General features: G+C 44.2%; 2 protein-coding genes across 3 annotated transcripts in view; one reads left to right on the top strand and one right to left on the bottom strand.

The window, feature by feature from the left end:
- Window positions 1–18,700, bottom strand: part of LOC123766720 (neural cell adhesion molecule 2-like) — a 421,201-nt gene that overhangs the window by 239,157 nt on the left and 163,344 nt on the right. The gene's annotated exons all lie outside the window — the stretch shown is intronic.
- LOC138353911 (streptococcal hemagglutinin-like) lies at window positions 13,468–15,414 on the top strand. The gene has a single exon (XM_069307331.1). It carries the CDS (start codon window positions 13,468–13,470, stop codon window positions 15,412–15,414), a length of 1,947 nt encoding a protein of 648 aa, XP_069163432.1.

Genomic DNA, 18,700 nt, shown 5'->3' with positions numbered 1-18,700 from the left:
GGTGCTTATCCAGTTCTCTCTTGAACACTGTGAGGGGTCGGCCAGTTATGTCCCTTATGTGTAACATAGCGTCGCCGTCAGCCCAGCGACGGTGCTGGTACTTGGGACAAGGGCCACGCCTCTCTATCCCCTGTCCTGACACCAGCCGTCAACCCTGTCAGCCCAGCGACGGTGCTGGTACTTGGGACAAGGGCCACGCCTCTCTATCCCCTGTCCTGACACCAGCCGTCAACCCTGTCAGCCCTGCGACGGTGCTGGCACTTGGGAAGATGGTCACGTAGCGTCTTCCAACACCTAAGTCTTCTTGACTCAGGCAGTGAATGCATCGCGCGCCTCTGTGCGTGTGTGCTGGGAATATTCCCAGATAGGAATATGTCGCTGGAAATTGTTCATTCAGTGACGTCATGTGTTCCAGGAAGCTTCAGTTATGCTGGCATACTGGCGGTGGTGGGGCGAGCCTGTGCTCTCACAGCTGCAGTTTACACACTCTTGTACTCCTGGTCGTCCATCGTGAATTCTAAATAGCAAGTCTGTGTAGCAGTAACGCGTACAATGTTAACCAGACTACACACTAGAAACTGTGTGGTCTGACGTTTCTGACGTGCGGTCTCTGAAAAAGACGTTTCGATCCGTCCTGGACCATTCTCAAGTCGATTGTGACTTGAGAATGGTCCTGGACGGACCGAAACGTCGTCGTCCCTTCACCTTCTAGTGTGTGGTCTGGGCTACATACTTCAGCCACGTTATTGTGACTCACCGCCTGCATTTTAGCCTGATGTAACGCATACGAGCGAAATACGACGTTCTTCATAAGAGGACAGGTTGCTCCAGCAGTACGCTGCACTTTGAACAGGTTGGTTCTGGGAGAGTGACGTTCAAGGATAAGAACATAAGAACAAAGGTAACTGCAGAAGGCCTATTGGCCCATACGAGGCAGCTCCTATTAGGCCCCATTTAGTAGATTTAAATGGGGCCTAATCTGCCAGAGGATCTACTATCCTCTGGCAGTGTAACTGAGAGGTAAACACAGTCCTACTTGGATAAACTTGCCGGTCTCCATAACGTGTACTTAACAATGCCTTGTTGACCAACAACCCATGACGTCACGGACAGCAATATGGCGGACCACATGTAGACACCACTCTCTCCTTTTTCCCGGTTGAGAAAGTATTATCTTCTACTTATCCTTCGAGACAAACCCACTCTTATCTTAGATATGACATAGTTTGGATTTATTTTGTTTAAATAATTAATATACTCTTAACGACCTTTGTAATTGTGTTGATGTTGCAACACTGGGCGGGAGTCATGTTCAGTTAGTGCTAAGTTATAGCCTCTATAGTGATGGTGGGGGCTGAGTGCTCTTAATGCCACACTATAGTAACTACAGTGGAGCCAGCGAGACATAAAGCCTCATTACACACAGAAACCACAATAGCGTGATGCACCAAATGAACAAATCCACAAGGGCCGTGACGAGGATTCGAACCTACGTCCAAGAGCATCCCAGACGCTGCCTTAATCGACTGAGCTACGACATGGTAAAAGAATTGAAACCAGAAGTCCTACTGAACTTAGCCTGCAGCCTCTCCGAGACACAAACCAGGGTTTTACACAACTCCCCCCATGCACTCGAGCTATGTCAATAGGCCCTTCTACCTCTTCGCCCTTACTTCATTATACACAGAAATCATAACAGGGTGATGCATCAAATGAACCTAGGTTCGAATCCTCGTCGCGGCCCTTGTGGATTTGTTCATAAAGCCTCATCTTTGTTACATACTCCCCCGTACTGTAGGACGTCTGAGGAGAGACTCTACCTTGCTCTCTCACAGGAGAGTGAGGGGGATGGAGGGAGGGCGAGGAGGGAAGTGTAAAAAAAGAGGGAATAAAGATAGATTGAAAGATATTGTGATAAGGACAGGTACAAGAAGTCGCATATCTAAGAGGAGCGTACCGAGTGGGGGCGTGGTGAGAAGATCGTAGAGAGGGGATCGTAGAGGATTGTAGAGAGATGATCGTAGTGAGAAGGGGCGTGGTGAGGGAGGAGGGGGGGGGGCGTATGTGCCTCGTCTTCATAAAGATGGACAAAAATCCAATATTGCTGAAGACTGGTATTCCAGAAGCCCCCCTCCCCCCCCACCCCCCAGCCCCCCATCCACAAGAGCGTGGGGGGAGGGGGGCAGCCTCGCCACCAGAGGACCGCTTCCACCTGCTCTTTATGACTTGCTCACTCTTTATGGAGCAGCATAAAAAATTATAACTTCAAAATTGCTCTCGAGTTCTGCTTGAGGACTTCCAGAGTTCAAGTTTGGCGAAGACAAGTTTTTAGTCTCATAGTTCATCCCTCGCACTCACTCAAGCAAGCATAGCGTGGTTTACTCAGCGTCTCTGTCTCTGTCTCTGTCTCTCTGTCTGTCTGTCTCTCTCTCTCTCTCTCTCTCTCTCTCTCTCTCTCTCTCTCTCTCTCTCTCTCTCTCTCTCTCTGTGTTAACGTATTGTAAACAGGTGTTAAAGGGAATGTTTCTTCGTGTGGGGGAATTCTGGTTACGTTTGGTGATGGTGGTAGTGGTGATGGTGATGTAAGAAGCGCACCACACGAGTGTTGAAGAGTGTGGTGGTGGAGGTGAAGGGCGGTGTGTGTGATGTATGAGTCTCCCCTCACACACACACACACGCACACACACACACACACACACACACACACACACACACACACACACACACACACACACACACACACACACACACACACACACACACACACACGCGCACACACACACACACACACACACACACACACACACACACACACACACACACACACACACACACACACACACACACACACACACACACACAGCAGTACCCCGCGCACATAACTATCCCATCTTGCGCTTGTCACATCATTCACCGCGACCATCATGAATATGTCCGCCCCGGAGCACAGAGAACACACACACACACACACTCTGTTGGTATACAGAATTATATGAACATGTTTGCTGATGATGCTAAGATAATAGTAAGGATAAGAAACTTAGATGATTGTCATGCCCTTCAAGATGACCTGGACAAAATAAGTATATGGAGTACCACTTGGCAAATGGATTTTAATGTTAATAAATGCCATGTTATGGAATGTGGAATAAGACATAGACCCCACACAACCTATATATTATGTGAGAAATCTTTAAAGAATTCTGATAAAGAAAGAGATCTAGGGGTGGTTCTAGATAGAAAACTATCACCTGAGGACCACATGAAGAACATTGTGCGAGGAGCCTATGCCACACTTTCTAACTTCAGAATTGCTTTTAAATACATGGATGTCGGTATACTAAAGAAATTGTTCACGACTTTTGTTAGGCCAAAGCTAGAATATGCAGCGGTTGTGTGGTGCCCATATCTTAAGAAGCGCATCAACAAACTGGAAAAGGTGCAAAGACATGCTACTAAGTGACTCCCAGAACTGAAGGGCAAGAGCTACGAGGAGAGGTTAAAGGCATTAAATATGCCAAAACTAGAAGACAGAAGAAAAAGAGGTGATATGATCACTACGTACAAAATAGTAACAGGAATTGAAAAAATCGATAGGGAAGATTTCCCGAGACCTGGAACTTTAAGAACAAGAGATCATAGATTTAAACTAGCTAAACACAGATGCCGAAGAAATATAAGAAAATTCACTTTCACAAACAGAGTGGTAGAAGGTTGGAACAAGTTAGGTGAGAAGGTGGTGGAGGCCAAGACCGTCAGTAGTTTCAAAGTGTTATATGACAAAGAGTGCTGGGAAGACGGGATACCACGAGCGTAGCTCTCATCCTGTAACTAACATTAGGTAATTACACGAGAACCAGTCGAAGTAGCTTTCACCTTTCAAGAACCAGTCGAAGTAGCCTTCACTTTTCAAGAACCAGTCGAAGTAGCCTTCACTTTTCAAGAACCAGTCGAAGTAGCCTTCACTTTTCAAGAACCAGTCGAAGTAGCCTTCACCTTTCAAGAACCAGTCGAAGTAGCCTTCACCTTTCAAGAACCAGTCGAAGTAGCCTTCACCTTTCAAGAACCAGTCGAAGTAGCCTTCACCTTTCAAGAACCAGTCGAAGTAGCCTTCACTTTTCAAGAACCAGTCGAAGTAGCCTTCACCTTTCAAGAACCAGTCGAAGTAGCCTTCACCTTTCAAGAACCAACCCAAGGAACACCAATGAACATCTTTTTGGTCTACTGTTCTACATTCGAAGATTCCTCTTTTTTATATAAATATTTTCTATACTAAACATTACCACGAACAAGGAGGACCCAGATCTCCTCGAGGGAAATCTTCAAGAACTACTGACAACAGCGTCAGCCATCAACTCGAGCTGCTGTCAGCAGCATCAGCGATGAACACAAGTCATGCATCTCCCAGACGACAATTCTCGCATCCTAGTGATATATATTCATGGGATTACATTTTGCGATTAATATCCCTGAGATCCTTGTTCATAGTGGAGGGATTTTTTATTGGTATTCTCCAGAAGGGAATTTCCATTAATCTTATTTTGAAGAGATTTCCATGTCAGGTCTCTCTAGCGCTAAGATTAATGCTGTACAGTCAAGTTCCCTCTCTGTCTGTCTGTCTGTCTGTCTGTCTGTCTGTCTGTCTGTCTGTCTGTCTGTCTGTCTGTCTGTCTGTCTGTCTCTCTAGCCCCCTTTCTCAATCTCTCCCCCCCTCTCTCTCTCTCTCCCCCCCCTCTCTCTCTCTCTCTCTCCCCCTCTCTCTCTCTCTCTCCCCCCCTCTCTCTCTCTCTCTCTCTCTCCCCCCCCTCTCTCTCTCTTCCCCCCCTCTCTCTCTCTCCCCTCTCTCTCTCTCTCTCTCTCTCTCTCTCTCTCTCTCTCTCTCTCTCTCTCTCTCCCTTGTCAGAAGCCCCAACCGCCTTCACTCGCTCCAACGACATTCTAAATGGGTTTCCATTTCACGACTCCCACCGCTAGGAAACACAGCAAGGCTTGTTTAAGGACGAGTGTGTTCCGTCACACTGGTAAAACAGTCCCCACAACGACCACATCTCAGGGAAAATTGTTTCCTTTTGCCTCATTCACTTAGACGAAGTTCATTTTCTATTTTTTGGTATGTCAAAATTTATAGTGTATTTTTTTGTTTCTTTGCGAGTATGTTGTTTAATATTTATTGTTATCGCCATATCTTGGATAATATGGATATTATCTCTCAGTGTGAAGTGGTCGTCTGTCACAAGACACCAGGGGAGAGAGACAGGTAGGGGAGAGTAAGGCATCTTGGGGTTCATGTCGACCAAGAAAGCAGGTGATGGAACGTAGTACACTTCTTGGGTGAAGATCGCATACCAGGTGTATGGGTTCACACACAGAGATCACACTAACGTGATGCATCAAATGAACAAATCCACAAGGGCCGTGACGAGGATTCGAACCTGCGTCCGGGAGCATCCCAGACACTGCCTTAATCGACTGAGCTACGACAGGGTTAAAAAGTTTACGAAGTTCAGTAGAACTTCGGTTTCAACCCTTTTAACCCTGTCGTAGCTCAGTCGATTAAGGCAGTGTCTGGGATGCTCCCGGACGCAGGTTCGAATCCTCGTCACGGCCCTTGTGGATTTGTTCAGGTGTATGGGTTGTTGGACTAGTGAGCTGGGACTAGAAGGGAGAGAGAGAGAGAGAGAGAGGGAGAGAGAGAGACAAAGAGAGAGAGAGAGGGAGGGAGAGGGGAGGCAGAGAGGGAGAGAATGAACGAGAGAACAATGTAAACAGCGAAGGGCCAGTCCACTCCCCCCCCCTCGTCTGGAACAAAGTTAGCAGCAGTGGCCTGAGAGACACGCACAGAGAAAGTTTCCCAACACGTCTTAGAAGGAAAACCGCGCCATTTTTCAAAGCTTTTCGACGAAATTCAAACCTGAACAAAAATACATTCCAACCACAGACATTCATACAGCACAAACATGCCAATTTGACACACAACAAAAAGCATATTATATAAACAAGTGTTTGGATTCTCGCTAATACCAGCGAGACTCCAAACTAGCCATTACCAACGACGCATGAGGTAAATGTTACACAAATAAGTATTTAAAAGTGTCAGAGATGGAGCAGAAAAAGCCTTGGTTGTACATTAGCCACCAGAGCTACAAGCTATAATCCCCCCCCCCCCCGCCCTCCCCCCCCCCCCACCCCCCGCAGCAAAGGTCGGCTCGTCCAGCAACACAAAAACATTTCTCAACATTGACCAGACCACACACACTAGAGGGTGAAGGGACGACGACGACGACGACGTTTCGGTCCGTCCTGGACCATTCTCAAGTCGATTCCACGATTCCAGAATGGTCCAGGACGGACCGAAACGTCGTCGTCGTCCCTTCACCTTCTATAGTGTGTGGTCTGGTCAACATTCTTCAGCCACGTTATTGTAACTCATCGCCTGCACATTTCTCAACGCTTCAGGCCGAGCTGTAAACATCTCTAACCTCACACACAGAGATCACAATAACCTGATGCATCAAATGAACACATCCACAACAGACATGTCGTGGCCTGTTGGCCTGTTGACATGACATGTCAACAGGCCAACAGAACGGCCTGTTGACATAGCTCGGGTGCAGGGGGGGGTTGTGTAAAACCCTGGTTTGTGCCTCTGAGAGGCTACGGGATCCAGTAAGTTCAGTAGAACTTCGGTTTCAACCCTTTTACCCTGTCGTAGCTCAGTCGATTAAGGCAGTGTCTGGGATGCTCCCGGACGCAGGTTCGAATCCTCGTCACGGCCCTTGTGGATTTGTTCATCTCTAACCTCATATGCTTCTGCTTCCTAAACACTGTGAAGGGTGTGGAAGAAGGAGCACCAACCACCTCATTACCACACCAACTATGAGGCTCTGGTAACAACACTCACCTCATAACATTGACCCCGACACATTTGGAACACAAATGTGTCCCACAAATGTGTCCCACAAATGTGTCCCAACCCGACACATTTGGAAGACAAATGTGTCCCACAAATGTGTCCCAACCCGACACATTTGGAAGACAAATGTGTCCCACAAATGTGTCCCAACCCGACACATTTGGAAGACAAATGTGTCCCACAAATGTGTCCCAACCCAACACATTTGGAAGACAAATGTGTCCCACAAATGTGTCCCAACCCGACACATTTGGAAGACAAATGTGTCCCACAAATGTGTCCCAACCCGACACATTTGGAAGACAAATGTGTCCCACAAATGTGTCCCAACCCGACACATTTGGAAGACAAATGTGTCCCAACCCGACACATTTGGAAGACAAATGGTCTCTAGAAGCAGAAGTAACCTCCAAGATTCATCACGTCTGCCTCATGTGGTGAGGTTATGAGGGTAATGAGGTAGTCCGCCTCATCATTAATTAAGCCTAATTGGCGACATATCTGTGGATCACGACAAGAGGTAAACAACAAAATTACCCACCAAGAGCCATGGCAATCATGCTCGTTAACTCTCCATTGTTCTTGTACTCTGGGGTTCGAATCCCATTTGTTTTCATTAGCTCTGTTTAAAAAAAGGAGGTGGTTAAGGCGCCGCAGAACATCAAAGTCAATGTGAAACGACTTATTTCGAACAGTTAAGTAATTAACAGGAGGACTTAACCCTGGAAACACAAACCGAAACTGTCTCTATTTTCCACTTGTTACAACTTGTAATAAAGTTGTTACATCTTGGCTTAACGTGTTTATGACGTATTAGAACGTTGTTACAACTTGCTATATTGGTTGTTATTGGTTAGGAGGTGTTAAGACTTGTTCGAACGTTGTGCCAACGTCGTAGTTTCGGTGTGTGTTTGGCGGGTTGGCAGCGTTGGTTTGCTGCTCCTTCCTGCTCATGTAGCAGTGATCTCTTATCCTTCCCAAGTTTGTTGTTGTTGTCTAAGATTCGCTACTCAGAACAATAAGTTCCAGTAGCACGGGCTATGGTGAGCCCGTATATCCTTCCCACCCACCCCTCCCATTAACACCCCCCACCCCTCACTGAGACCCCCCCCCACTACTTGTACCCCCACTCATACCCCTTTCCACCTTCCCTCATTAACCCTACAGTATCACCACCATTCCAGAAAAAGCTATATTAAGATGCATGATACAACCTGGGTCCCAAGAGCTGGAGTCCCGGCCTGTGTGGGAGACACCCAGCCACACATACTAGACTGAACATCCTTCCTCTTAACTTTATATACATCGCTTGTAGGATGGAGTCAGAATTAGTAGGCGAAGGCAAATTCAAGCATGTTCCATGTATGTAAATTAATGCAAATCAAATCAACGAATTAAGGAACCACCAAATCTGTATTTAAAACTGATAACTTTGCTGCCAATCCCAATACCTCCGCGGATAAGTTCACGGCTGCATTCATCGCCATTTGATTCCCTTCTAGAGGCAAGATCCAGCGACGACCAAACTGTACTGAAGACGGCGTCTGCCACTCGTCAAGCACTTGGACTGGAACTGGCATAAAGAGGCACGCGGGAGACACTCAGGCTCCTGGAATCACAATAACGAGGTATGCGAGAAAGTCTTTGGGTTAAGGCGCGGGTCTGGAGTCCCACAGGACGTTGGGTCGATTCCCCGTCCTGCCTTAGAGACGTTCTCCGGCACCTGTTGGTGGCAACAGTCGATGCAAAAGGGGTAATCAACAGAAGCAACAGAAGGAATAACGGTAAGCATCTATTATAGCACCAACAACAGCAAACGTTTAAATCCCCCCCAAAAAAAGTTGCACAAGAATTCACACTAATCGACCGCCAGTGGTGATGTCTACAACCTCTCATTCTCCTCTTCCAACCACCACTACCAACTACCACAACCACCTCTACCACCACCCACTCCTCCTATGACCTGGACCTACAGGTACTTGACCCAGCTGGTGATAGACGCCAGGTAACGCCTGGATGGAAGACCGCAAAAGGCCTGGAATGGCAAAAAATGGTTCCTGTCATCACTCACATGTTTCATCGTGTCTCGTGTTATAGTGTCAAGCTGTAGCTAAAACTATAACAGACAGACATATTCGTTCACATACATGCATACTTACGTGTACACACACACACACACACACACACACATACACACACACACACACACACACACACACACACACACACACACACACACACACACACACACACACACACACACACACACACACACACACCTGGTGGAGGCAGACTCCATACGCAATTTCAGGTGTAGATATGATAGAGCCCAGTAGGCTCAGGAATCTGTACACCAGTTGATTGACGGTCGAGAGGCGGGACCAAAGAGCCAGAGCTCAACCCCCGCAAACACAACTAGGTGAGTATAACTAGGTGAGCACACACACGCACACACGCAGACCTGGTGGAGGCAGACTACATACGCAATTTCAGGTGTAGATATGACAGAGCCCAGTAGGCTCAGGAACCTGTACACCAGTTGATTGACAGTTGAGAGGCGGGACCAAAGAGCCAGAGCTCAACCCCCGCAAACACAACTAGCTGAGTACACACACACACACACACACACACACACACACACACACACATACACATACACATACACATACACATACACATACACATACACATACACACACACACACACACACACACACACATACACATACACATACACACACACACACACACACACACACACACACACACACACACATACACATACACATACACACACACACACACACACACACACACACACACAAACACAACACACACACACACACACAAACACAACACACACACACACACACACACACACACACACACACACACACACACACACACACACACACACACACACACACACACACACACACACAACGTCTCACTCTCCTGGTCATGTTCCTCAAGACGCTCAGAGGCTGCTGTGTTTTCCTGGAAAATTAGTTTTTTTGCATAATAGTTAAGAACAAACTCCTGAGACGCTCCCTATAATGAAACCATTTTTGCAGCTTGGTCTCAAAGTTCACCAGTAGTTGTGAGACGCTGCGAGGAAGCCAAACTCACGGCGTGATTGACTTCACACCCACACGACGAAGAATTCAATTTTTGACGAAAGTTTAAGAGTCAGAGAAGCAAGAGATGACGCAGCTAATCGTGTGGGGGGCGTGTTGTTGTTGTTAGTGGTGATATGGTGTTGTTGTTGTTAGCATTTTTATGCCTCGAAGACCATGGTAAGTGGCTCTATAGATCCTTCAAGACCAACGTAGATTCTAAGACCATGGTAAGTGGCTCAATAGATCCTTCAAGACCAACGTAGATTCTAAGAACAAGGTGAGTGGCTCTATAGCGCCTGAACGACCGAAGTATGTGGCTCTATTGTACCTCTATGACCAAGGCAGGTGTCTCCAAGACCAAGATAAGTGACTCTAGTGTCTCCAGGGTCATGGTAGGAGACTTGGAGACCCTCCGTCATTAACGAAGAAACGTTCATATTCCTCCTAATTATATTGCTCTATTTTGAACACTGTCTTGTAATTACTGCATGGAATTAAAGACAAAAACCTGTCGAAAGAGAAGAAAGAGGAACATACCTGAGAATGTTGTAATGACTTCCGTCTCTTACCTACCTGTAATGGAATAAAAATACATTATATACAAGCTTTAGTTATGTCTTTATACATTACAGTCCTAATACACAACCAGTATAATACAATTATACACCAATCTCCACATTTTAAGCAAGCCAGCCATCCATATTATATATATATATATATATATATATATATATATATATATATATATATATATATATATATATATATATATATATATATATATATATATATATATGTACGTGTACACACACACACATATATATATATATATATATATATATATATATATATATATATATATATATATATATATATATATATATATATATATATATATATATAGACACAAAGGCTGCATAAACGCGCTAGCCATAATTCTAAAAACTCTTGAATGCTAAGCAAAAAACTCTATTGACCCGGCGGGGATTCGAACCCGCGTCGTCCAGGCTCACACCCAAAGGTACTATATATATTAGTAGCGCATAAGAAGGTTACACTCGAAGTGTTACTTACCTTGTTGTCTTGAAGGATGAGGTCGCTGTCCCTCCCACTCTCCTGGAGTGATTCCTCCTGCTAAAACTTAAACTCTCCCAGGTCGCTATCTTCTCACGTATAGAACTATATAAACTTTTCGTGCGGGGTACTCCGTTAATTATAACACCTCAGAAGTGCCAACATGCACTCCTTGTAAGTGATTGTGAGTGAACACTTGTCAGATGCTCATGATAACACCACCGTCACTCGACTAGAGCTAACTGCTCAATGAGCTGAACTGTGGCAGTAGCTGCCTGTCCTCAAGTCAGGCTCGTTAAAGCAGAGGCCAGGGGGCAGATTCACGAAGCAGTTACGCAAGCACTTACGAACCTGTACATCTTTTCTCAATCTTTGGCGGCTTTGTTTGCAATTATTAAACAGTTAATGAGCTCCGAAGTACCTGGAGGCTGTTTATATCAATAACAACAGTTGAATGGGACGTTTTCATGCATGTAAACTGTTTAATAAATGTAACCAAAGCCATCAAAGATTGAGGAAAGATGCACACGTTCGTAAGTGCTTGCGTAACTGCTTCGTGAATCTGGCCCCAGGTTGCAAGACGCATTCATCTATTTTTGTCGAATTGCCTATCAAAAATAAGTTTGTTCTCGTATATAAATTAATATTAATATATATTAAAGTTCTCCGTATAGTTAGGCGTAGGTTAAGTTAGGTCTTTAGGTTCTGTTAGCGATTGTTTGTATTGGTAGTACGTGGGTGAGGCATTTACACAACCCGTCCTCGACTCGAAGTCCATTACATCCAGCGGTCAACCCCACAGACGCATTCATAAATTTTAACATGCTGTTCATTCAAAACGGGAATTTTCTCAAGTATAAATTAATATTATAATATATTAGCATATTGTGCATATATAGGCATAGGTTAGGTTAGGTTAGGTGTTTAGGTTCTGTTGGCGATTATTTGTATTTGTAGTAAGTGGGTGAAGCATTTACAGCGTTGTGATTCGAACAGAGGTCGTCAGCGAAGCACTGTTCGAACGTCATCAGTTGTGAGTCGTATGTCAATCGTTTTTCACTCATCAGCAGTGGGTATAGTGGCTGAATTAACGAGCATTTGGTCTTTGTTAATGAATACGCGCTGAAATGAACAGAGCCTTAAAAAGAGTTGTATCAAAGGCCATATGCTCGTTAACCCAGCAGCCCGCATCGTTGTTTATGAATGAAAAACACTTTACACGACTCATAACTTATGAAGTTCGAACTTTTCTCCAACCGTCATTCGTTCACTTGCTGTGTTCAAAGTGCAACTCTCTAAATGTCAGCCCGTCCTCATCAACAAAGACCAAATGTTCGGTAATCCAGCCGCCAAACCGCTTATTTATGAAAGAAAAACGGTTTACACACGACTCAAAACTGATGACGTTCGAACAATTCTCGAACAGTGCTTCGCTGACGATGTCGGTTCGAATAGCAATTCTGAAAATGCTTTAGACACTACTAGAAACCCCAAAAACGGCTCGCCACATCTAACACTTTTGACTTTACATAAGAACATAAGAACAAAGGTAACTGCAGAAGGCATATTGGCCCATACGAGGCAGCTCCTATCTATAACCACCCAATCCCACTCATATACATGTCCAACCCACGCTTGAAACAATCGAGGGACCCCACCTCCACTACCTTACACGGTAATTGGTTCCACAAATCAACAACCCTGTTACCGAACCGGATCAGTCTTATTTTGAAAATTACGTATTTCCTATAGCAAGACGGGCAAACTTGCGTCTTTTCACAACTTTTATTTTGCAGTTGTGTTTTTTGTGTGTGTACCTGTAATCCCAAATGGAAAGACGGCAGTGAAAACTTGGCAGAAATATAAGAACATAAGAACATAAGAACATAAGAAGATAAGAACAAAGGCAACCGCAGAAGGCCTATTGGCCCATACGAGGCAGCTCCTATTTATAACCCAGCTCCTATTTATAACTTTGGAAACCTAAATTTTGAAACCACGTTGGAGACCCACCAGGAATGGGGTCTCCTATTTGGAAGTCTCCGATGGTCTCCTATTTGTACTCATCGTACCTCAAGGTGTCCAGCGAGGTGTTGATGCTATTGTAATACTCTCTGAGCTGTACAGCGTGTGCTAGGGTAGGAGACGGGTACTTGTTCCCAGTTACTCCGAGTGTACTCCCATTATGGAGTACTCCGAGTGTACTCCCATTATGGAGTACTCCGAGTGTACTCCCATTATGGAGTACTCCGAGTGTACTCCCATTATGGAGTACTCCGAGTGTACTCCCATTATGGAGTACTCCGAGTGTACTCCCATTATGGAGTACTCCGAGTGTACTCGGCACTGAATCTATAAAGAATGTTTTGGAAAACAGGTAAAATTCAAAATATCACTGTCCTGGTCACTGCCCTGGTCACTGCCCTAGTCACTGCCCTGGTCATTGTCCTGGTCACTGCCCTAGTCACTGTCCTGGTCACTGCCCTAGTCACTGCCCTGGTCACTGCCCTGGTCACTGCCCTGGTCACTGCCCTAGTCACTGCCCTGGTCACTGTCCTGGTCACTGTCCTGGTCACTGCCCTAGTCACTGTCCTGGTCACTGTCCTGGTCACTGCCCTGGTCACTGCCCTGGTCACTGCCCTAGTCACTGCCCTGGTCACTGTCCTGGTCACTGCCCTGGTCACTGCCCTAGTCACTGTCCTGGTCACTGTCCTGGTCACTGCCCTAGTCACTGCCCTGGTCACTGTCCTGGTCACTGCCCTGGTCACTGCCCTGGTCACTGCCCTAGTCACTGTCCTGGTCACTGCCCTAGTCACTGCCCTGGTCACTGCCCTGGTCACTGTCCTGGTTACTGCCCTGGTCACTGTCCTGGTCACTGCCCTAGTCACTGCCCTAGTCACTGCCCTGGTCACTGCCCTGGTCACTGCCCTGGTCACTGCCCTGGTCACTGCCCTAGTCACTGCCCTGGTCACTGTCCTGGTCACTGCCCTAGTCACTGCCCTGGTCACTGCCCTAGTCACTGTCCTGGTCACTGCCCTAGTCACTGCCCTAGTCACTGCCCTGGTCACTGCCCTAGTCACTGCCCTGGTCACTGCCCTAGTCACTGTCCTGGTCACTGCCCTAGTCACTGTCCTGGTCACTGCCCTGGTCACTGCCCTGGTCACTGCTCTAGTCACTGTCCTGGTCACTGCCCTAGTCACTGTCCTGGTCACTGTCCTGGTCACTGCCCTAGTCACTGCTCTAGTCACTGTCCTGGTCACTGCCCTGGTCACTGCCCTAGTCACTGTCCTGGTCACTGCCCTAGTCACTGCCCTAGTCACTGCCCTGGTCACTGCCCTAGTCACTGTCCTGGTCACTGTCCTAGTCACTGCCCTGGTCACTGCCCTAGTCACTGCCCTGGTCACTGTCCTAGTCACTGTCCTGGTCACTGCCCTAGTCACTGCCCTGGTCACTGCTCTAGTCACTGTCCTGGTCACTGCCCTGGTCACTGCCCTGGTCACTGCCCTGGTCACTGCCCTAGTCACTGCCCTAGTCACTGCCCTGGTCACTGCCCTAGTCACTGTCCTGGTCACTGTCCTAGTCACTGCCCTGGTCACTGCCCTGGTCACTGCCCTAGTCACTGTCCTGGTCACTGTCCTAGTCACTGCCCTGGTCACTGCCCTGGTCACTGCCCTAGTCACTGCCCTGGTCACTGTCCTAGTCACTGTCCTGGTCACTGCCCTAGTCACTGCCCTGGTCACTGCTCTAGTCACTGTCCTGGTCACTGCCCTGGTCACTGCCCTGGTCACTGCCCTAGTCACTGCCCTAGTCACTGCCCTGGTCACTGCCCTAGTCACTGTCCTGGTCACTGTCCTAGTCACTGCCCTGGTCACTGTCCTAGTCACTGCCCTAGTCACTGCCCTAGTCACTGTCCTAGTCACTGCCCTAGTCACTGTCCTAGTCACTGTCCTGGTCACTGTCCTAGTCACTGCCCTGGTCACTGCTCTAGTCACTGTCCTGGTCACTGCCCTGGTCACTGCCCTGGTCACTGCCCTAGTCACTGCCCTAGTCACTGCCCTGGTCACTGCCCTAGTCACTGCCCTGGTCACTGCCCTAGTCACTGCCCTGGTCACTGCCCTAGTCACTGCCCTGGTCACTGCCCTAGTCACTGCCCTGGTCACTGCCCTAGTCACTGCCCTGGTCACTGCCCTAGTCACTGCCCTAGTCACTGCCCTAGTAACAGCAGCAAAGTTTGTTGGAAATAATAGCCATTTTGTATGCTTAAGAGGCATAAGTAATCAGCAAATAACACTTACAACTCATAAATAAATTACAATTTTGAACAAATTTAAACAAATAATTTGAACAAATTTAAACAAATAATTTGAACAAATTTAAACAAATAATTTGAACAAATTTAAACAAATAATTTGAACAAATTTAAACAAATAATTTGAACAAATTTAAACAAATAATTTGAACAAATTTAAACAAATAATTTGAACAAATTTAAACAAATAATTTGAACAAATTACAAATTTGTTGGGTGTAATTAATTTCATCTCATCTCCCATCTAAGCAGGAATCTCGGCATCATTCTGCAAAATTAATTAAAATAGCACAAATTAAAGCGCCGTAATGACGGTTTTCTATGCATCGGACTCGTTAGGTAAAGTGGGTTGTTCGGGTTGTTCCGTTTAAAGATAGGCAAAACAGTTACATTTTTTTTAGCGCCGTTGTAGATGTTTTAGATTCAGCTACTGGGAACAAAAGTTCCAAGTAGCACGGGCTATGGCGATCCCATAGTTTTTTTTCTAGTGAGGCAGATTGAGAAAACGGACTGCATATTTAAACAAAAAATCAAACCTCTTATAAAATTACATAATAGAAATTGTTCTTCAAGTTGAAACGAGAGTGAACACGAGTGAACATTTGCAGAACATTCTGCCGGGGTGAGACGCTGTGACACAATTGTGTATCGAATTTGTAACACTCCGCCTGATAGCTGAGTGGACAGCGCTCGGGATTCGTAGTCCTGAGATTCCGGGTTCGATCCCCGGAGACAAATGGACAAAATGTTTCTTTCACCCTGATGCCCCTGTTACCTAGCAGTAAAATAGGTCCCTGCGAGTTAGTGAGCTGTCACGGGCTGCTTCCTAGGGGGTGGAGGCCTGGTCGATGACCGGGCCGCTGGGACACTAAGCCCCGAAATCATCTCAAGATAACCTCCTGTAAGTTCTCACTTAAAATATATCCACTTGACGAGAGACTAATGAATACTACTGCTACTACTACTAATAATAATATAGGATAATAGTCTACACTTGCATATATGTGAAATTTATGTAAGGAATTTATACCAAGTATTTCACACTCTTACATTGTGTAATAGTGGCTTTAGGCATTGTATGTACTAGCTCTATCTATATATTGATCCATTAATGTAACATCACTTGTATGTATGTACCTTACCTGAATAAACATATTTATTTATATATTTATTTATTTATGAGTACTTTAACTTCATTTATACACAAGTATCAGTTTTTATCCTATGTTATTATGTGTGTGAGAAGACATTACTATTACTAATAAGGATAATATTAACTAATAATAATAATAATAATAACGGTAATAATGATAATTTGATGAGCAGTAGAACTAGCCTAAACTACTCTATCCTTTTTGGAATGTAGATTATTATCCTAATAGACTTGAACGTGACAATAACGTATACAAAGTCAACAATAACAAGAATTAACAATAACAAAAGGCAGAACAATAACAAGAATTAACAATAACAAAAGGCAGAACAATAACAAGAATTAACAATAACAAAAGGCAGAACAATAACAAAGACAGAACAATAACAAAGACAGAACAATAACAAAGACAGAACAATAACAAAGACAGAACAATAACAAAGGCAGAACAATAACAAAGACAGAACAATAACAAAGGCAGAACAATAACAAAGGCAGAACAATAACAAAGACAGAACAATAACAAAGACAGAACAATAACAAAGGCAGAACAATAACAAAGACAGAACAATAACAAAGACAGAACAATAACAAAGACAGAACAATAACAAAGACAGAACAATAACAAAGGCAGAACAATAACAAAGACACAACAATAACAAAGACAGAACAATAACAAAGACAGAACAATAACAAAGACAGAACAATAACAAAGACAGAACAATAACAAAGACAGAACAATAACAAAGACAGAACAATAACAAAGACAGAACAATAACAAAGACAGAACAATAACAAAGGCAGAACAATAACAAAGACACAACAATAACAAAGACAGAACAATAACAAAGACAGAACAATAACAAAGACAGAACAATAACAAAGACAGAACAATAACAAAGACAGAACAATAACAAAGACACAACAATAACAAAGACAGAACAATAACAAAGACAGAACAATAACAAAGGCAGAACAATAACAAAGACACAACAATAACAAAGACAGAACAATAACAAAGACAGAACAATAACAAAGACAGAACAATAACAAAGACAGAACAATAACAAAGACAGAACAATAACAAAGACAGAACAATAACAAAGACAGAACAATAACAAAGACACAACAATAACAAAGACACAACAATAACAAAGACAGAACAATAACAAAGACAGAACAATAACAAAGACAGAACAATAACAAAGACAGAACAATAACAAAGGCAGAACAATAACAAAGACAGAACAATAACAAAGACAGAACAATAACAAAGACACAACAATAACAAAGACAGAACAATAACAAAGACAGAACAATAACAAAGACACAACAATAACAAAGGCAGAACAATAACAAAGACAGAACAATAACAAAGACACAACAATAACAAAGGCAGAACAATAACAAAGACAGAACAATAACAAAGAACAGAACAATAACAAAGACAGAACAATAACAAAGACACAACAATAACAAAGGCAGAACAATAACAAAGACAGAACAATAACAAAGACAGAACAATAACAAAGACAGAACAATAACAAAGACAGAACAATAACAGACAGAACAGTAACAAAAACAGAACAATAAGACAGAACAATAACAAAGACAGAACAATAACGAAGACAGAACAATAACAAAAGCCAGAACAATAACAAAGGCAGAACAATAACAAAGACAGAACAATAACAAAGACAGAACAATAACAAAGACAGAACAATAACAAAGGCAGAACAATAACAAAGGCAGAACAATAACAAAAGACAACAATAACAAAGGCAGAACAATAACAAAAGACAACAATAACAAAGGCAGAACAATAACAAAGGCAGAACAATAACAAAGACAGAACAATAACAAAAGACAACAATAACAAAGACAGAACAATAACAAAGGCAGAACAATAACAAAGGCAGAACAATAACAAAAGACAACAATAACAAAGGCAGAACAATAACAAAAGACAACAATAACAAAGGCAGAACAATAACAAAGACAGAACAATAACAGACAGAACAGTAACAAAGGCAGAACAATAACAAAGACAGAACAATAACAAAGACAGAACAATAACAAAGACAGAACAATAACAAATACAGAACAATAACAAAAGCCAGAACAATAACAAA

This window comes from Procambarus clarkii, chromosome 60, assembly GCF_040958095.1.
Source record: "Procambarus clarkii isolate CNS0578487 chromosome 60, FALCON_Pclarkii_2.0, whole genome shotgun sequence".
In the NCBI taxonomy this organism is placed as follows: domain Eukaryota; kingdom Metazoa; phylum Arthropoda; class Malacostraca; order Decapoda; family Cambaridae; genus Procambarus; species Procambarus clarkii.
Note: the sequence above shows the minus strand (reverse complement) of the source record. Positions and strands in the feature narration are given on the sequence as shown.

Coding starts and splice junctions, on each gene's coding strand:
- LOC138353911 (XM_069307331.1), top strand. CDS start 13,468: ATGTTTTGGAAAACAGGTAAAATTCAAAATATCACTGTCCTGGTCACT.